Source organism: Melanerpes formicivorus, unplaced genomic scaffold (genome assembly GCF_026170545.1).
Source record: "Melanerpes formicivorus ecotype bairdi unplaced genomic scaffold, bMelFor1.0.p_v2 SCAF_21, whole genome shotgun sequence".
NCBI lineage: Eukaryota > Metazoa > Chordata > Aves > Piciformes > Picidae > Melanerpes > Melanerpes formicivorus.
Genome location: NW_027142373.1, coordinates 5,223,684 through 5,244,967, shown reverse-complemented (window position 1 = coordinate 5,244,967; position 21,284 = coordinate 5,223,684). Strand labels below are relative to the sequence as shown.

Here is a 21,284-nt window from a genome sequence, read left to right as displayed (position 1 = left end):
GAAGCAACATCAGCCTGCAACAGAATTATCCAACTTCATGCTGTCTTTGCCTGATGTATCTGATTCCCCCATCACCTCTTCAGCCATAGGGAGCGACTCCAGGAAAAGCTTTACACTCTTGAAGTAGCTCCTGAGTTGTGACTGTAAGTCTCATGAAAATATTGATCCACACTTTTCAGCCCAGACTAAAACTGACTGCTCCTTGTCTCATTCTCATTTAATTTCTGTCATGCTTCTTTTTGTCTGCTTGGAAGTGAATTTATTGTCAGATGCTTCCCTAAATGGGCCTCTTAGAGCCACCATAGACACCAGCTTTCTGTTTGCAGGTCCCCAGTTGAAAACCAGCAAAGGCTTAAGAGCTAAAAAAAAGCTTACAAGTGATTTTTCCTTCCCAAGAAAACACTTCTGATACTCTGAAAGGTACCAGCTCTTTCTTGAATTGTGTGGAACTGTGTCACTGTAATGCTTCAAGTTAGGCAGCAGCTGAAGCCAGACCTCCTGCACAGTGTGGAAGAAACAAGGGATAAAGGGAAATATATTATGCCCCACATCTGAAAACCAACTTCACAGAAAATATGCACTAAATGATACATGATAATGGGGGAGGAAATGCCAGCTGCCTTAATGAGTGGTGGTAGGCAAAGCTGGAAAAATAAATGATATAATAATCTCTTATTATATTCCCTTTGACATAAACTAATCCTGACCCAGAACAATAGTGCTGCTTTCCAAGAGAAAATAACCAAGATGTGGCTATAATCATGATAGAGGAGTCCAATGCAAAGTGGTTTGTGTTTCCTCTTTGTTGTTGAAATTTTGCTTCATCTGGTAAATTTTGTGGCGAAGACGGGAACACGGAGAGCAACTTCCAGCTGAGGCAGAAGAAGATGCCAGCCACTGCCTCTTGGTGGCTAGGAAGCAGCTGCTGAACTTCAGCCCAATGTGCTGTAGAACCAAGGGGCATGTGTAATGACCTGGGAGAGCAGGAAGGTACTTGTGTCTCACTGCAGTTCCCAGCTCATGAAACAGCCCAGAATGCAGCCGAACACTTAGTTTTGGGCTGGTGGGACTTATATTCATTTCATTAAGCATGACTTAACAGTTAGGTCGATGCAAGGGTTAGGTTAGAATGCAATTTCTGCTGTGAGGATGCAGTGTTATTGCTTTTGCTGGGTTTCTGTGAGGATTGCTTGCTTTTGCATTGCTTAGCTCTACAATGGGGGTCGTAGAAACGCAGGATCACTTAGGCTGGAAAAGACCTTTAACATCATTGAACTCAACCATTAACCTAACACTACCAAGTCTGCTGCTAAACCATGTCCCTCAGCACCACGTCTATATGTCTTTTAAATGCTTCCAGGGATGATGATTCAACCACTTCCCTGGGCAGCCTGTTTCAGGGCTTGACAACCCTTTCAGCGTAGAATTTTTTCCTAATATACAACCTAAACCTTCCCTGCTTCAACTTGAGGCCATTTCCTCTTGTTCTGTCTCTTGCTACTTGGCAGTATGTGGCTGCATGTCCCTTCTACAGTTCTTGTCCATTCCTGTCTCATCCAGCTGGCACCACCAAAGACACCTCATCAGGGGTTGCAGGTTAAGTATGCAAGCTGTGGGTGCAGCTGCCATGCAGGTGTGTGTGTCTGTCTGTCTGAGAGAGGGGCTTTGCTTGGCTCATACTAAGAAACTTCCACAGAACGTATTTATAACTCCGTGGCTTTACTTGTAATTTGGCATCTTCTAAAGTCAAAAAAACTATTCTGCACCTTCTAAATCTTTCCAAGACCTCTCAGTGGAAGCTATGGAAGCTCACGAGTGGCTGAAGGGAAGTAAAACGTGCTCTCACGAGGTGTGTGGTAGAGGCATGGTCTTTATTTCTGTGTCTTGATTCATAAAAATGCAGCGTGTGCTTTGCTCTGCGTTACTATACAGAGTTTTTATACTGTGATAAATACAATTAAAATATCAAACAGAGAAACCCAGAAAAAAATCCAGACTGGTTGAGACCGGTGGTTCAAGCAGTATCCTGTCTCCAGCACTGGCTGGTATCAGATGCTGTAGATAAAAGTAGAAGAAACTGTATAGTAGCCTGTTATGAATTAACATGCCCAGGAGAGAAGTTTCTTCCTGACCCTCATCAGTTAGCGGTTGACTTCTATGCCAAAGCATACATTACCATACATGCTCACGTGTTTATATCTATCTGTACCAAGAAGCATGTGACAGAAGGCTAACTCAGACTCCTGGTACTTTCACTTACAGGAAAGTCATTCCAAGGAAAGAATTTTTTTTTCACCGCAAGAGGCTCACACAGTACAGAACTGAGAGAGGGAAAGGCAGTGGAGATCTGCAGCCTTCCCTTCTGGGGAAACTGCTTTTACAAACAGCACCTGAAATCTGCACCTTCTGCAGAGATTGTTTGGATTTTGATTGCATATCTCAGTAGCATCTCATCTCTCTGAGTGGCTTTAGGTGTATGATTAAGCGTGTAAGTATTTGTGAAGTGAGCAGTTAAGCAGATTTCACCTTGGGTATTCTCCTTGTCTGAAAATCATAGGATCACAGAACAGCAGGGTTCGTAAGGTCAAGGCAAAGTTGTTAGGTCCAGGGTAAGGTTAGTAAGTGCAAGGTAGAGTTAGTAAGTCCAAGGCAGGGTTTGTAAGTCCAAGGCAAGGTTGGTAAATCCAAGTCAGGGTTGGTAAATTCAAGACAAAGTTGACCATTCTGTGTCACTCTTGACATCTGTCTTCTCCATCAGGCTCCTGAGAGCCACCACCAGAGACATTTCCCATCCCACAGATCTGTCAGTGCTTCACCTGCTTTGCACTGCTTCCCAATTATTTCCAATCTCATTGGCTTCAGTTTAAGCTTATTGTCCCATCCTACCCACCAGACACGGGTAACAGATTGTCCCTCCCTCCTGAACTGTAATTTTTGTGCTTGAGAACTGTTTCTTTGCTCCCCAGCCCCTGAAGCTATTTCTCTGTTCCCTCACTGACATGTTTTCTAGAGCTTCAGAATTTCTTCCATGTCTTTCCCAAAGCCTGGTGCACAACATTGGATAAAGTAACCCAGCCAAGACAGCAGAGTGTGGAAGGATTACTTCTCATGTCTTGAAGGTTGTGCTCTAGTTTATGCAGCCTGGATGGTGCTTTTTGCAGCACCACATAAGCACTGAGACCCTTACACACTTTCCTACATTCCTTTCCATTTTTTGTCTTTTTTTAAAGGCTATTTCCCCAATGCCTGCCAGTGCTCAAATCCAGGATACAATAAGATATTTTCTACTGCACTTAGATGCTGTTGATGATTCAGCACATAAAATAGGTTAATTAATGAGCTTTGGAATAATCACTTTCCCCCCCCCAAGGCTTATTAACATGCTTGGTTTAACCTAAAGGGGTCACAGATACTCAAAGTCAAGCCCTAGCAAAAGAGAAATGCAAGATACATTTAAATAGTGCAGCAATGCTACTGCATGGAGTGAATTTCAGGAAAGATTCAGCATGCTGTTCTTCTTCATTAAATGTGATGAGCTCATAAAAACTTTTAATTAGTCAGAATGATGTGAATTGCTCGTCAGACCTAATTTTAGCAGCCTAAAGTTATCCAGCGTTTCCACAACCATCATCTCATCTCTTTCAACGAGAAATGGAGAGGGATGAATACTTCCCAGATACACACATCCCACTGCCTTCACCTCCCTAGAAAGCCTGAGTGAGATGGGATGAACACCCCTGTGAAAACAGAACTGTCCAGTAACCACAGAGAGCCACAGCCAGCAGGCAAACAATTTCTTGATGGCTGAAGTCAGGTGAGATAAATCTCATTTTAGGCAACCATGAATTCTGAGATAGTAGTTTTTATGTCAACATGATAATTAATCACAATGCAAATTAACTATAATCATTGGGGGGAGGGGGAGGGAAGGCACAATGAGCTATTGCCTATTGAATGATTACAGGGATGTGCAGAGCATGGAAGTTTCATGTCACAGCCAACTTCAAAACATTAACATTTTCCTTTTCTCCAAATGGAGCTGACAGCTGAGTGTGTCGAATTTCTCTGCAAAGGATCATTTTTACACAGTCATTGCAGATGAATGAAAGGATTTCATTTTGACAAAGTCAGACTGTTTGGTCTCCAGATTGATCTTTGTCTTCTTGTAGAAGCATAATAGACTAGAAAGAAAAGGGAGGCTGACATTCTGAAATGAAAAGACATTTTGATTTCAAATATTGCACAGCTCACTCTGAAAACATGGTCTTCTCTCTGAGGCTCAGCCTGATTTTGTTGATTTCGATTTCAAACTTCAGGTCCTGCTTTGATTTTGGAAGAGTGCAAATGAGCCAGTCTGGTCAGTCCTCAGAGCCACATACCGACGTTGTCATGCAGTCCCAAGCCAGGTAACATACTGCATACCTCAGGCTGCTGTGTGATCGCAGGATGGGAGCTTCATTTGAACTGCTAGAGAGGTGCAATGAAAGAGTAATTGCTTTTTGTGATGGTGGGGGAGCTTCAGAGCCTCCTGGAGACACTGGGCACTGGCATCCCAAAGAAATTAGGCAGCTTTGAAAAATCTGACCTAGAGGGCACACTACATTGTTTGTGTTCCTTGCCTAGATCATTATCTGTCTCCAGGCATGTCCAACATTGGTCCCTGCAGGGTAATAAAGTTTACAACAATTTTTCTCATGTACAGGAGCTGTCTTGTCAACCCAAATGTAAGCTGTTTTCTTGTGCCAGTGCTAATCTGTTACTGATACCCAAGCTAACTAGTGTGAATCTCCTTCTAGCAGCTCAACGAGGCATTACACTGTGGGCTTGCTTGACAGCAAGGTTCATAACATAAATACTTGTGCCTACAAGTTCCTTGCTTGTATTCTAAAAGCTATGATGGCAGAATTTGTTGGAAGTGATGGGAATTGCAGTGAAAAGCTAGATTTGGGACTCTATTGATAGCCTACTTAAGGTCACAGCTGCTTTCTTGTAAGAATCTTCTCCAGAAGGCTGATTGACAGCTGGCACTGGGTCTTCTGGATCTTCACAGCTGGTGACGAGGGCAACTGCATTAAGTGATTTTTTGTTAGTACTAAATGACTTCATCTCCAGTGCTGATGTCTCTGCTTCTTTTTTCTGTGTCTTCTCAGTTTGGTTCCACTCCCATTCCTTGCGCTCCAGCTGCATGGCACTGCAGTGAGGAGCATAAACTTCTGTGGTTTCTTCAAACTGTAAGCAATCCACCTTGTAGTATTTTTTCTTTACGTGTAAGACATCATTGAACCTGTGGCCCCAAAGAATCTCTCTGGGAACATAGGAGCTTCTTGACTGATGTGAGGTTCCTGTTGAGTCACCCGTGTAGACAAAGGTGACCAAGATTTCAAAGTTGTCCTTGGCCAGAGCTTTCCTGTCTAGACCATACAAGGGGCTCTCGCTGTCAATTTCATGTACGACCGTCACTGGTGTAACAAGTATGATCTGGTCATTAAGCAACTTCAGGTCTTTGTATTCCATTGTCATCCTCCCTTCCTTGTCTTCCTTGTAGCGCAGCAGCTGGGCTCGCACTGAGCCCTCCACCATGTGATTTGGCCGGAAATCCCCAATGCGCCACATCAGGCAGAATTTGTTGTCCCTCAGGCCGACAACGGCATAGTAGCTGAACCGAATGGTCTGAGCTCTTTTTCGAGCCGTGGCCATCTTAGCCAAGGCTGCTCCAATGATGAAGGTGTCAATAATGCAGCTCAATACTGACTGGAGGATAACCATGAGGATCGCGATGGAGCACTCTTCCGTAACACAGCGGTAACCATAACCAATGGTTGTCTGGGTTTCGAGGGAGAAGAGGAATGCTCCTGTGAAGCTATGGACATTTGCAACACAGGGGGTGATTTCCTCATCATTGAATACATCTCCATGATGGATTGCTATCAGCCAGAAGACTAGGCCAAAGAACAGCCATGAAAGAACATAGGACAAGGAGAATATGACAAACATGTGGCGCCATTTGATGTCCACCAGCGTGGTAAAGATGTCCACTACGTAGCTCTCCCATTCTCCAAAGATGTGCTTGAAGTACACATTGCAGCTGCCATCCTTGTGGAGAAATCGCTTCTGCAATCTTTTTACCCCCATTTCAGGGTTTTCCTTGCAAGTGCCTTGGTACCTGATCTTGTTTCCCTGTATGTTCACAGGCCTATAGCAACCACTGTGTTCAGGAGTCTTTCTCATATCTGCCTTGTGGCATCAATTTGCAGAGCACACTTGCAGTCCCAGGGGCTATTTTGTTTTCTTTGTTCATTGGAAATCTATGAAATAAAAGAAAAAGTTTAGTTGCATTTTAATTTCCTATTCCAGAGCTGTGTAACACCAAATCTAAGCACAGTCACTCTGTGGCCATCGTGAGCAGTTTTTTGAAGGGTACAGGTTCTGACATTCACTCCACAACCTAGCTCAAGGACTTAGACCTGGAAATAGGAAGCAACTAGGAATTCAACTAGTGAGAAATGTCCAGATCAACCCTAAAATTTGTCATGTAGGTGAAAACAAAAGTCAGAAATCTTAGTGGTGACCTCACTGTGAGTACCTCTTATAATGGCCTGGTGAAGTGGCTTTCACATCAGGATAGGGTCTCATGAACAGCCACAGCAATGGTGTGAATCCTCTTAAACTCTGCCAGATATTTGAGCTGGTTAATGTTTTTTAAATTTTTTTTGGTGGCATATTTGTTTGTTTTGTTCCATTAGAATAAATGCCTACAAAGTAACCACCCTCATTTAGACAAAAGATTTCAGCAGCATGGGCAGGCAAATGCACCAAACACAACTTGTGTTCCACTACTGTCCAGGAGAACCTGGTCGTGGAACTGAATATTAATGGGCTAATGTGACAGAGGCATATTTGTTCAATTTGTAGAAAAGCATTTGCATTTGAACTGAACAAGAAACCTCTCTTAGCTTCTGGAAACCCTCTCCAATCAGTCCTTAAAACAAACCAACAGAAAAATATAAATTGGAATGCCAACCACTATTTACTTTGTTATAAATGAGTTTGAACCAAGCATGCAGCATGTTAATAGCATTTGTGGATGACACACAATTGGGAAGTGATGTGAATGAAGAGATTCCTGTGTTGGACCAGGGAAGGAATGGATGTCTTTGCAGATTGCAACCATATGAACTCCAGCAGTACGAAGTGCTAGGCTATACATTCAGCAACTTATAACAAGAACTTATGGTAGAAACTGAGACCTCGTCACCTGGAATCCAATAAAAAAGGAAAGACTTAGCTGAAGGAATCACTTACAGGATGCTTATGAATTACTTGTAGGATACAGCCCTGAAAAAGGCAAATGCCTTTTCCTGCAGGTCTCCAGCTCATTCCACATCCCAGCTGCTAACACAGAAACCACTGACAAGTCAGAAGTGAGAGGGCACACAGCTCAAACAATTCAGCATTTTCACCAAGTGCCATGCTTCCAACTGGTATTTCTAAAGGAGAAACCCCACTACGTTGGAGGGAAAAAAAACACCAACAAACAAAAACAAAACCAGAAAAAACCCTCTTATTATTCTTCAAAAAAAGTTTGCAAGTTTTCAAAGGAAAAACTTCAAGGCCTTTCCCCATTCTTCATCTGCTTTCAGCTGACAGAAGTTCAGATGGAGGTTTACAATGAAGCCAACATATTCATGGAAAATGGATTTAAGGGGGAAAAGAAAAAAAAGAAAGAAAGTTTCCTAGTGGTGATGTTTTTCCTCAGCTCTTCATTCACTTTGTCTGAGTCTAAATGACTGCTCACCCTTCAAGGCAGAAGAGAGTCAGGCCCATAGAGCGTTTTATATATATATATATATATATGTGTGTATATATATGTATATATATAGGATGGACCAGATTAGCAGACCGAGAACTCTCCTCTCATCCAAGGAACAATGACAAGCATGCACAGACACTATTCCAAAAAACACTTAAAAGCCAAACATAGTTTCCATTTCTTTTTCCTTTTTTCTTTCTTTTTTATTTTCTTTTTATTTTTTCCCTTTTTATTTTTCTTTCAGTAGAGAAATGAATGTGACATATGGTGTCGTAGCCTCAGAATGTGGCCTTCATTAAAAAAACACAACATTAATGTTTCCAAAAATACTTCTTGGAATACGGTCTTTGGAAACATTCATACAACTTGCTTTACTCAGAGCTTTAAACAAACAGTGCAGCCCAGACTGGTGAAGAGTCTTGACCTAACATTTCAGAAGTCATATTTAACAACAAACAAAAACTGGAGCCTGTTGTGTTAGTTTGGGGTTTGGGTAGTTGTTGGGTTTTTTTTAAGAACCTCGTAATGTGAGGTGTGAAAATGAAGAAAATTGTAATCAGTAGCTGATATAGAATCATAGAATCATGGAATCAACCAGGTTGGAAGAGACCTCCAAGATCATCCAGTCCAACTTATCACCCAGCCCTATCCAATCAACTAGACCACAGAACTAAGTGCCTCATCCAGTCTGTTCTTGGAGATCTCCAGGGATGGCAACTTCACCACCTCCCTGGGCAGCCCATTCCAATGGCAAATCACTCTCTCTGTGAAGAACTTCTTCCTAAGATCCAGCCTGAACCTATCCTTGGCACAGCTTGAGACTGTGTCCTCTCATTCTGTTGCTGGTTGCCTGGGAGAACAGACTGACCCTCACCTGGCTACAACCTCCCTTCAGGTAGCTGTAGACAGCAATGAGGTCTCCCCCGAGCCTCCTCCTCTGCAGGCTGATCTTAAATGAAAAACATATTTAGGCTTATATTGATTGGTTCAAAATATAGTTCACTGAAAATGCTCACAGACATCATAGAATCTGAATCATAGAATCATTTGGATTGGAAAGGACTTTCACAGCTCATGTAGTCCAGCCTCCTCAGGGACATCTTCAAGATCAAGTCTACATGAAATTGCTCAGACCCTGTCCAATCTTACCTGGGATGTTTCTAGGCTTCTACCACCACTCTGGACAACCTAGGTCAGTATCTCACTACCCTCAACATTAAAAAAACAAACAAACAAACAAACAAACAAAACATCCTTCTATCTAGTCTAAATCTCCTTTTTTTTAGTTTAAAACCATCACCCCTTGTCCTGTTGCAACAGGTCCTGCAAAAAATCTGTCCTAATATATCTTCAATCTCTATATGTTCTTAAAAGCCTCAATAAAGACCCTCTGCACCCTTCTCTTCTCCAGGCTGAATGACCCTCTCTCAATCTGTCCTCACAGCAGAGGGGTTCCAGCCCAGAGATCATTTTTGTGACCTTCTTGAAACCCACAACAGGTTGATGTCCTTCTCGTGCTGAAAGGTCCAGACCTGGACACAGTACTCCAGGTGAGGTCTCACCAGAATGATGCAGAGCAGGAGAATCACACCCTTTGACCTGCATCTCTTGATGTAGCCCAGAATGGGACTGATCTTCTAGGCTGAGAGCACACAGTGCTGGCTCATGTCCAGGCTGGGATTCTGAAGGGGACTGAACAGTTCATGGATCAAAGACTACTGAGTTGGTTCCACTCTCTGCTGTGGTCAGCAAAACATCATATTTCAAAAGGGATGTTTCACTGGCACCATCTTTAGCTTTTATTGGTGCTGGCAAGAATCATGGACTGTCACATGTGCAGCTTTGTGGCAAAGCCCACCTTGATTTTATGGTATTCTGTCACATACAGCAGGCATCTTGGATCAGGAACTCTGTCTCAGAGTTGCTCCCAAGTACATGCTGTAGCAATGTATGTATGCACAGGGATGTCTGTGTTGAGGTTTTCACTGGTGTAACTGAAGCCATGTAAAGATGCTAGGTTGGATTTTGCAGAACAATCAAGAGTATGTCTGCAATAAGAAAGAGAAAGTGATGCAGAGCTTCCTAAACCAGAAACAAAATGTCTAGCGCTGAAGCTGGGTGGAGTCATAAAGAAACAGTGCAGGGCATCACAAACAGACATATATTGCTCTCAGGATCTGAGCTGATCTTTCTCCATCATGTTGAAAACTGGCTTGCTCAGAGCCATTTGGCGTACCCCAGATGACCTAAAATCACAAATGTGCTTAAAAGTCTTAGGAAATAGCCTCTTCAGTCACTCAAAACCAACTACAAATGTTGCCCAGTATTTTGGGTGTGCTTAAAGGGAAGCCAAATCTGGATTTTTCCAGGCTACTTCTTAAAGCCTCTCTAGTGGAATAATAATTATGCACCATAATTAAGAACTCTTACACTGTCTGAAGTTGCTCAGACCATTTAAGCCTAGAAACCTTTCCTTCCACATTTCTGAGTTATCTAAGGCTGTATCAGGATCCATACTTCATCCATGGGGACACTGTTAGACAGGCATGGGAATTTTCTCGTCCAAGTGAGAGGCAGCTGCTCATCTCTCACTGATACCCCCTGCCTTTTGCTAGACACTCAGAAGATTATTGTTACCAGTACCAGTTATTAAAGGGGAGAAGGCCACAGCCTTACAGCCAGATGCATGAATTTAAATCTTAGAGCCATTTCAAAAATCTGAGTTTTCAACATGGCAACATTTGGTACACCCCTAAGAAAGCCAAATGAATGGCATTAAAGGTCCTACTACCTGGTAAAGATTAACAGAGGGGGTGGGGTGGGGGGGATTTAAAAACATTTTCTGCTCATGGATCAGTTGCTGCAAATGATTCTCAGATGTTGCCAGGAAGCATTTTCACCTTCCTCTAACACTAACACATAAACCCTCACCCTTTCTTGTCTTGCTTTTGCTTTCAATAGTGTAGTGGTGTGGTTTCTTTTCCTTATCATTTATTTATTTCTGGGAATGTTTGTACACATCAAGAGCCTCCTCTTGTTGTTCGGAGAAGGAAGTGTAATGAAATTTGCAGCTCTTCTGATAACCTTTCTTATAAATACATTTTCTTCTCCAAATAAAAGTATATCAGAGAGAAAAATGGAGCAGTGACGGTAGGCAGGATAGCAGAAAGACAGAAATAGAGAAATCTCAGTGATTTCATTAGGGTAAACAGTAGAGAGGGTTCAGAAGTTCTTCTAAGGCATGTATGTGTCAGATTTAGAGTTCAGAAAATCAGCGTATATTCTTGGATCTTACTGCATTGGATACTTGAAATGTGCTCAGGGGATACAGAAGTGCTCTAGAGATCTGTGTTCATGGGGTCTGCATATTGATCCCCCAAACTGATATCTAAGTTTCACCCCAATTAAACATGAGAAATGTAAGTAAATTCCTGTATTTCAAAGGTCATGAAGCAGTGCAGTGGCAGAAATAGGAACAAACCCAAGTCTTACTTAGATGCAGTGAAGAGCTGCCACAAAGCAAACACTAGCAGAAGGAAGACTTTTGGTCACACTTCTCATCTTCATTTAGCTCCTCTTGAACAGAGCAGCTGTACCAGAAGAGCTTGCATTCTTGGTGTTCATCAGCTCACACAGAACAACAATAAGTTAAAAGCCTTAAGCATTAAATTTAGCCTTTTAAAGACTTCCACTAAGTCTAATTATCAACTTAATCTTTCTGCTTTGGAATTTAGTGTTATGAGGATAATCCCTATATTGCACCTTAACCTAATACCTAGCAAGTTGTTGCTACACCCATTTTATGGCACTGTTTTCCCATTATGTAAACAAGCAGGCGTGAATTTTTGTTCAGTGACAACTTCAGTCAACAGCCTCTTTGTAAAACATTAAGCAAAACAATGTGAAGATCTTAGTTGCAGAATAATTCTGTTCTGAGATCAAATCAAAAAGAAAACAAGTCCAAACCTCCAAATGAGGTTGGGTACTCTCACTCGAACCCCACACACATGGAAGTGGATCTCTGTCTCTAAAGTGGTTTAGCAATCACCTCAGTTTCCTGCTACATTTTGGAAATTATCTGAAAGGTTTCCAGTGTTAGTCATTGTTGTGTAACCCTAGAAGACTTTAAGCTCAGAAACCAGAGCTGTGACAATTAGAAACCTTTTGAGCTGCTTTGGAATTGACTCAAATACTTGTTCCTTTTAAAAAAAAAAAAAAGAAACCTTCACCACCCACACAATCTAAATAAATCTATTTTAGGACAGCGCTGAGACTCTTCCTTTTTTTCTTTCCTTCCTTCCTTTTTCCTTGCAAAAGGATCTAACTTCTGCTTCTGATGCATTAATCCCCAGCTCAGGGTGGGAACATGTCATAATTCACCATCTGAGTATCTCCTACCACATACACCAGCTGACAGCCCCACCCCGGTGAGATGTTTGCTAGCTGTCCCCAACAGGAACTCTTCAGGACAGAAAAAGTTGTGCTTGTAACTCTACTGCCTGCTTGGCCTGTAAGCCTGATTAGTCTAAGCCCATGAGATAGAATTATCTTGATGGTATGAAAACTTTCACTCATTTCTGGCAGAACAAAAAAGCACAATGGTGTTCAGTTTCAGAAAGAGATATTCTTGTTCTCTAACAAGTCAGGCCTGATAAGTCCATCCTTCTGCTACAAGTGTGTTTTTTCATATTCAGTACTGCTCAGCTCAGCTCAGATCCCCACAAATGACTCCAAGGTGTCTCTACAAGGGGAGAGGGAATCCAAAATTCCCTAGACTGAACCCAGAGACAGCCCTCTAGGGAGCAAGGATGTAGGAAGGGGGTTCCCACCACAGAGCATGGCCCAGAGCATTTTCAGATCTGGACATGCTTTGCTGCTGACTTTACAGAGTGTAGCACACTCATGCAGGAGCTTCAATCAAAGAACTTTCTTAAACCTGAAGTAATTTCTTGGAGGCCCCTGGAGCAAAGCATTTCAATGGTTCAACTTTCCCTATAAAATGAAAATTTCATTGGTTCACATGACCTCAACTTAGATGAGGAGCAGCAGACATAGGACTGAAGTTCTCCAGTCAACAACAGAACTCTGTCAACCAGAACCCACATAAGCATCACCCTGCTAGCAACACCTTTCCTCACCATTATTTTTGTAGGTCTTTCATCAGCAGAGGAGAGGATTGCAAATGCAGAAATAAAATTTAGAGTAGGCTAAGCTCTGAGCTGGAGGAAATGGAGATTTCTTACACTTTTCATTCAATACCTCTGGACAGAGAGAAGACCTAAAGTGTTAACATAAAAGTGTTAGTTTACTCAACAGTTTAGAAGACAGACATAGAAAGCAACAGAACTTTGCACAGCCTTTAAAGCCCTGCAATGGGGCTGTACAGTGCATTGCTGTACAGGAGCACTGAAGAGTAACAGATATATTTACATTTAATTCATCTAAGTGCAACCAGATCTCCAACCCAAAAACAAATAAATAAAATTTTAAAAAGGAAAGCAGTTTGGCCCCTTAGCTTGAGAAGACAGACTCTGAAAGTTGCTCCTTGATGAAGGCAGGTTGCATGTTTGAGAGCCACAGGACAGGTTAGAAGTGAACCAGTCCCCTCCTTACCCTCAGAGCAGTTCCCCGAATCTGTAGAAAGCTGAAAATGTCTATTTTAATTTATTTGCACTGTATGCACGGCATGGTTTTAGCCAGGAACAAGCAGTGGAAACACTGAAATACCATCAGAAATGGAAAGTGCTGGCAACTTGAAACTCTTGCTCTCGGGCCTCACTGCCATTCTTTGTCTCAGACAATTTGGCAGGGGTGAAACCTAAAACTGTTGACTCTGAGGACTTTCTTCTTCTTTTAACCCTCAGCTCTCAGCAGATCCTGTACCAAGGTGCTTGAACAGAGCATGCACTTGACTGCCCAACTCTCACATCAGCCTAATGCAGACATGGGTGGGTGCATGTGGTCCATGGGCAGAGTGTAGCTGGTGAGCAGTTCTAGTGCACCCACAGCAATGCTGAAGCTGAGCTGGGAGTTCAATCTCTGTCAAGCCTCTGTAGCTTCAGTTCTTAAAAGTGGCACACTAGGTGCATAGCCTAGACCTGAAAATCTACCAGACATGGAGCAACTGAGAAGACAAGGTTTACAACCAGTCTTCTTCCTCTGGAAATAAATAGCCAACCCATTCCATACTTCAGCAGGCAAAATCCATTGGGTTTTAATGCAAGGTAGCTGTGAGGGAATCAAATCCAAGTTTTAATACTAATTAGCATTTCCTCCTCCCCTGCCACACTGATGTCTGCACAGATGCCCAGGGAAGATTCATTTCAATAGCTCTGCAGAGGTGTGCTGTGGGATTGCTCCACACACTGAACCTCAGGGATTACATTTAGCATACAGAGGCACAGAACAATTCTTTGAGGATCTTTTCCAACAGATCTTGTTGGCAGGGTACAGCAGAACAGTTTGTTGCAGCTTTTGGTAGATATGATGTAATATAAGAATGTGCTCAACAATAGGTAAGTGGCAGGTCAGGAACAAAGACAGAATCAGATGAGAGAATGCTGACCACTTTCAGTTAACAAAGCCAACACCCTGAGCTCTGTTCTATGCCACAATTCAGCGCTGTTAAATCTCTTCCCAAAACACAACAGGTTGTTAATAATGTAGGATTATAGGGGCGGGCAAAAGCTGATGTTCTAAAATGGTTCTTCCAGTCTCAGGGGCCATTTCCCTTACGTCACATTGTGCAGTTCTGCTTCCTGAGGCAGAAAGCATACTCCTTTTTTTCCTGTTTTCTGGAGTATATGGTAAGCTAAACATTCTGGGAAGGGCACTGTGGCATAAGAACATGGAGTGACTATCTTTTCACTTGTGCTCTTTGTCCAAGTGTGCAGAACAGGAAAGGTAAGGAGTTGCAAAGATGTTCCTCTTGTGACACTAACTAGCTCCTGTAGTCCTATGTGCTTCTCTCCTCACTGGTCCTACAGCTCTCGGTATGCACACACAGACAAAACAACCAAGAGAAGAAAAGGTTACGTGGCTTTAACCAAAGGGGTTTGTGAAGATCAGTGTCTCTCATACTGCCTGCACAACTTTGAATCCTGCCAGTTGGAAAGGCTGCAGCTCTGACAATGGAAAGCCCTGTGCTCGTGTCAGTGGAGTTTGGATCAGCTGCCTTGCTATTGTATTTCATATAAGGAACAGACTGAAACAGAATCCCAAGTTAACAGCATGAGTGAGCTCTGTTCAACAGATGAGAGATCTGAGTAGGAAGCCTGAGGATCTGTAAATTTTTTATTTATTTTCTTTTCAGCCCTCATAGAAAGTACCATAAGGTATAGCTTGACACCAGTTACTGGCTTCTAAGGACTATCCACTGCAGATGGGAACACTTGCAAATTTCTACTGATCTCAGCTTCAGGCTATTGACCTCAGCAAGAATTCCACTACAACACTCAGAAGCTGTGTCATCCCACCTAATAGAATATCCCAAATGCCAATTAAATCAACAAAGCCTTTACATTCTCAAAATTAAAGTAGGGTCTAACAGTGAAAATACCATTTTTGCCTTTTTTTCTTTTTTTTAAGTAGGAAATGGAAGCAAGAAGGGAAAAAAAAAATTAAATCCAAGTAGAACATGTAAATAAAATGAGTCACACCCACTGTGACCTAATGCTTTTTAGGAAATACCACAAACAAAGCTGCTGTCTCAGACTTTTACATTGATTCTCAAATCAGAGAGTTTGAGATAAGTATTAGCTAAGGGTCAAGTCAATACATCAGTGCATTTTTATTCATTCATTTATTTATTTTAGGAAAAGCAGCAGAGAATTCTGACATATGCAGTCAGATAAACCAGGCAAGCACTACACTTCAAGGAGTTAACTTATCAATCATTACTGGGCTCAAGAATCACTATTTGCTTTTCTGAGTGGCTTTGTACAGCTCTCAGCTGTGAATATAGATACAGCAGATGTGTACCTCTGATATGCATAAATATGATTTTCTCCCTAGTCTGGCAGAGGGTATCATGTAACTCCTATGACTAGAGTTTATCAGCCAAGGCACATAGTCCTAGAGGGCATCACAAGTTTCCAGTTCTTCATCCAAACCAAACCATCTCCCACATTTGTTGGGTTATGTATGTCACCACTTTTGAAAAGCCTGTGAAACATATTAAATGGTTTCAGAGATCAGAGGCCTGACCCAAATCCTACTGAAGTCAGCAAAGGAATTGTCTTTGATTCCTTGTTTTGGATCAGATCTAGCTGCTGGGTTTCCTAGTATCACCACAGGCAGTATCCCTCATTGCTCTTCAGCACTGGCTTGGCTTGCTGGAATTCCAGCAATACTTTCTAAGGAATAAGGGGAGGAGGGGTTTAAAACCTTCATTTTCTTTGGTTCACAGACTTTGGCAGAATGTTGACTTTCCATATTGTTACTTAACTCCACTGAGCTCTATAGGAAATTTGGGAATGGCATTCTTTCAGAGATGACTTTCAACACTTTGTAGAGCAGATGGCTGAACCTCTGTGTACCCATCCTGATGAGCCTCTCTCTCAGCATGGCTGCTTGTGATCTGGAATGGCACGTTACTCTGAAACTCAGAAGCTGTTTATTCAGAACTTAGACTCAGCATGGTGTTGGCCACTCTTGTTTTCAACTGTCATTCTCTTCCCAGGTTCAGTGGTCTAATCTACAGTATGTTGGCATTTTGCAAGGGAGAAAATTAAACTAATGTGGAACTGGAAAACCACAGATGTGTTTTGACTGTACATTTAAGAACTTTATTTTTACCACAATGTGCAGGTTACATAACTTTGTTTCTGGTCTGTTGAAGCTGTTCCACAGCTTACTCCTGATCACCTGAGTGAGGTTCTGAACACAGTGATTAGTATTTTAAGAAATACAAAGACAGGCAGAATCTCCTTTTAAACCTTCTCTCTTCTCCCCCCAGCTTTAAAACATCCTCAGATAAGTTACTCGTTCCTCTAAAGACAGGAACATTTATCCTGAATCAGGATTAACTTTCATTTATGCCAGTGCCTGCTCTTTCATGGTGGACCACATCAAATATTTAATGGGGTAAATTCCATTTATCATTTATGACTCTACATACAAAGTTTGTCCTCTCCACTCCATACAAAAGGGTGAGTAGCAGACAGATTTAGGGCATAGTTCTTAAGTTCCTTTTCAATATTTACACCAATACTAACTGTGATACACTCAGGAATCATTACCCATATCAATATCCCATTCTGTTGGGTTATCCATCACATCTGTTATCAACAGTTCTCAAATCTAACCTTCCTTTTTATCCTGTGTTTTTCACTGTCCTCTTTCTTAAAGTTTTCTTTGGGGCAAAGTTGAGTGAAAATATCTTTTGTTCATTTGCTTTCCCATGCACGTGGCATTCATTGCAAAAGGGATGGGGAAATGGCTTTCATGTTCCCCCTCACAGTGTAAAAAGATACTTTTCATGATGGTGATAATAATAAAGGTGAATTTAAAGATTTTTACATTAGTTTGTCTTCCAGTGATTTGCCCAGAGGCTTATAATGTTTTCTGACTGCCCATGATCTGTGCCACTGTGGCAGCCTTTTGCATGTAAGGTTTTCACTCAGCAGCTCTACTGGCTGATGTGGCTGCTTTTGGGAGGTTCACCTCATTTCAAGCTGTTTGCCATGAACCTGTTCAGCCAGCCACGTTTTTCCTGTTTTACTTCTCAAAGGCAAACACTGTGAACAAGTGAGCAGATCTTATCAAGGCAATGTTAACAAAAATACATCAAATAAAAATCTGTTGTATTACAAATGTCAACACTCACCCCCCACCACCCCCCCAAAACAAAAAAAAAAAGGTAACTGAGCTACAGCAGGGCTGATTTAATTGCCAAAGCAATTCCCAAAGGTTGTGCTGAGAAACACCTTTCCTGTTGTCCCTCCTAGGTGCTACGGACATGTGAAATGAATGTCTCTCAAGTTTATTACACATTAGCCTTACAAGGGTGTTGTCATCAGGTCATTAGGGATACCTGAACAGAAATTCACTCTCTGGTTTGAAACAGACTTTCACTGTCCCCTTATCCACTCTGAATTATTTGGTAATTAGATAAAATGATTGGTCAACAAAATTGAATTCAAAAGTCATATACACAGCCTAAGTGTGAGATGTGTTATTCTGTCTTTTCCCCGGGCCCTTTTCACTCCTGTTTACACTGAGTAAACTGGATAAAAGCATCACTTTCTCTGGCCACAAAGCCAGAGTCACTCAAAAGTCACACAAATCCGTAGGTGGTTAATTAAACCTCAAATTGCTATCAAGGCCCTGACAAGCTCCAAATCACATGGGCTTGGATTGGTGGCATTCTTCTGCAGGAACATTTTGTATAGTGCTAAGCTGTATTCACTTCGTACTGAAAAGATCTTCAGGGAATGAGGTCTGTGAAAAACATAAAGTGGTGTTTCCCACAGAAAAAGCAAGCCACACCACTTGGGTGTCTTAAGTCTGGGACCAACTGCAACGTTGATTACGCTCAGGAGAGAAAGTACAGATTAAGGAGGCTAAAAAGTAACCTAAAAGCTACTGGAAGGAAGCCAGAAGTACTGTAACAAGGGGAAAGCAATCTGAAAACAATAATGTCACAAAACATCCCACGGAAAGAAGCAAGGATGAATCTCCAGTCCATACAAATGCTAGAAAGATGAAGTTATCTCCCAGCTACTGCCAGCACAAACATTATTTAGGAAGCTTGACAGCTGCAGAGCAATTAGGAGAGGAGCTGATATTTACTTGTGTTTAAAGGCAGAAGCAGCGAGTGGGTTCCAGCAACATTGTGACGTGTGTTGATAATTATGATATTATGCCATTGATTTGGGCTTCGGGTGTTTTTCAAATCAGGACTTGAGATCTCTTTGTTCTCCTGTGTAAAATTCAGCTTTGAGGTCATTCGTCGCCTTACACACCCTTGGCTGTTTATGAACATCCTCACAAGACTCGAAGCCCATTTCCCATTGAGGAAGACAAGAAACAGGTTGTGTCATTATCTGGCTTGTTTTGTTCTTCACAACCACAGAATAATTCCAAAGAGAGGAATATTTACTAGCTTGAAGTTTTGTTGTGGTGAAAGCTTAATATCAACAAAGAAAGGGTGTGCATGGTGCTGTATGACTGAGGAGAATCTGCTTTTTATCTTAAAGGGAAATGAATGAGAATTACATACATCTATTTAAAAGAAAAAATGGTAGGAGGTTCAACGGGGTACCCACCTACAATGACTATTAAAGGCCATTTCTGCCATCTCTTCACCAAACAGATGGCTCTAGATGTCTTAAGTTGTGACACAGATCCCCAACTGATACCACAAAGGATGCCAAACCAAGCTTTTTAAGCTTTTATCTTTGGGGTAGAGGTGCAAATTTCTGAACCCTCTCCTGAGGTTTCCTTAAAGCTGCAGGCAATATATATTCTCTTGTCCTGATCTTATGCATTGCTGCTCTCAGCTGTGGGTGCATTTTATTAGTTCAGACAGCACTCTGGGATCTTGCAGAATAGAAGGATCATTATTGCAGAAGTTGGAAAAACATCAGCAGAAAGGATGAAATATTGCCCCATGCCCTTGCCATACTGAACAGGGAATCTTTTCTTCCAGTGTTGGTTTAGGACTTAATCCTGCAGGCTCTTGTCTGTCAGCAAATACAATCAGGTTTAAGAGCATGAATAGCCATCCTGGAAATCACTGGAAACTATTCTGTTAGTGTAAAATTAAGCAAGTGCGGAAGTTCTCCAATAGACTTGGACCAGAGTACTCAGCACCCTGCAGAAATGAGCCTTTAGTTCTTAGAACCATTTATTGTGTCCAGTACAGCCATTCATTAGGGCTTTGTGCAGAGAGGTTGAATTTCACTCGCTTGGAAGATATTCTTTCTAAGCCCCTGAGACACACAGACTCTTTGGTTGATTTGGAAAACAAAATGATTAACGACATTTTACAAGTTTTTCCACTAACCAGATTTCAGTTGAAGCCTGTCACAAGCTAAAGAATTTGCAGGAATAGTGTCAATCTGATGACACAGTAGCAATAAATCCTATTGTACTGGATTACACTTTTACCCATTAAAATGCTTTGACCTATTGTGATCCAAGTAGAACCACATTCCAGTGGCTGTTCAAAAAGGTTCTGATTTCACTCTCGATTGTTACCAGGGCGACTGCACCTCAATCCAAAATTCTGCTGCACCAATCATTTAACTCCATTTGCACAGGCTCATGCAGATAAAGCACAGCACTAATTACTTATTCCCATTGAAAAAAAAAAAAAAACCAACAAAATCTTAATCAAATGTTTCTGAGACCTGAATAACAGAAACTTACAGAAGTTGTTGGGGGGTTTGTGGGTTTGCTGCATGATGAGGCAGCAGTTGCCGCATTTCTTTGGGGAATAAATAGCTGTGGTGACAAAATCCTGTCGAAAGATTAATATCTTTAGTCTGTCCAAAGCAAGAGTGTGCTAGAAATCTCACCACAGGCCACTCCTGGAAAGAGTTCTCACTCAGTTGTGGAAAATAAAAGGATTTTCATTAATAGTCAAACAGCTGGTTAAAGCTTGTGAGTGGAAATAGGAATATTTGAGTTTTCCCACTGAGATTTCTGGTGGAAAGAAGGCTGGGGTTTATGGCAAGTACTTTTATATGTGTTAAGTGAGTATTATCTCAGTTGTTCAGATCTATATTAATTGGAGCTATCTTGAAGTGGGAGAATATCAGTTAGAACGTGGGCATGTTCTTCCAGAGCTGCATTTCTTGGAAAGCAAAATGGGCCCTTTGGCCATGTCAAAAATCAGGCCAGTAAGTGAGCTCAGGTCTGATCACTGTCAGGATGCAGGCCTGCAAGATACAATGAGGTGATGCTGGTGCACATCACAGAATTGGTGCCCTGCTCTTGATGCACACAAAATTAGGTTCCAATCTGAAAAGCTTGAGAGAGAACAGTAAAAAGAACTGGAGGCCCTTTGTGTGCCTCGGGAATGGGGATGCGTTTAGTTCTCGTACATGGAAAATTTCCACCTAGCTTTACTCTTTTATCCAGATGAGTCTTCATTTCATATCACCTAGTGAATCTCTGTCTTATTTTTCCTTTACGGTACAGGAAAACTTGTCTGGAAAATGATTGTTCACTGAAATTGCCTCTATTCAGTCTGTCTCCCAGACTGTTGATTTTTATCAAACATCAGTTCTCAGATCTTCTCAGGCTAGTATTGACCTACTATCCTCTACCATGTTGACAGCAAATGGAAACCAAAAATTCACTGCTTCCTCAGCTGAATCTTTCCACAGGAAATTAAGGGCTGAAACACTCCCCACTCTTCCATTTCTCCAATCCAGCATGTCACCACAAATAACATGTGAGTAGCTGAAGCATATTCTTCCCTGTCTGCACTCTCAAAACACGAATTTAACTGCTTCAGAAAGAGGAA

The 21,284-nt window shown here is 41.8% G+C and overlaps 1 protein-coding gene across 3 annotated transcripts in view; it reads right to left on the bottom strand.

Annotated features, from left to right (window-relative positions):
• Window positions 1–1,852: 1,852 nt before the first annotated feature.
• KCNJ16 (potassium inwardly rectifying channel subfamily J member 16) overlaps window positions 1,853–21,284 on the bottom strand; it is a 35,959-nt gene continuing 16,527 nt past the window's right edge. For all 3 annotated transcript variants that reach the window (XM_068151173.1, XM_068151172.1, XM_068151171.1), the window contains one exon: window positions 1,853–6,305. In XM_068151173.1, the coding sequence (XP_068007274.1) occupies window positions 4,939–6,228 (1,290 nt within the window). In that variant the 5' untranslated portion in view covers window positions 6,229–6,305 and the 3' untranslated portion in view covers window positions 1,853–4,938. The remainder of the gene's footprint in view (window positions 6,306–21,284) is intronic.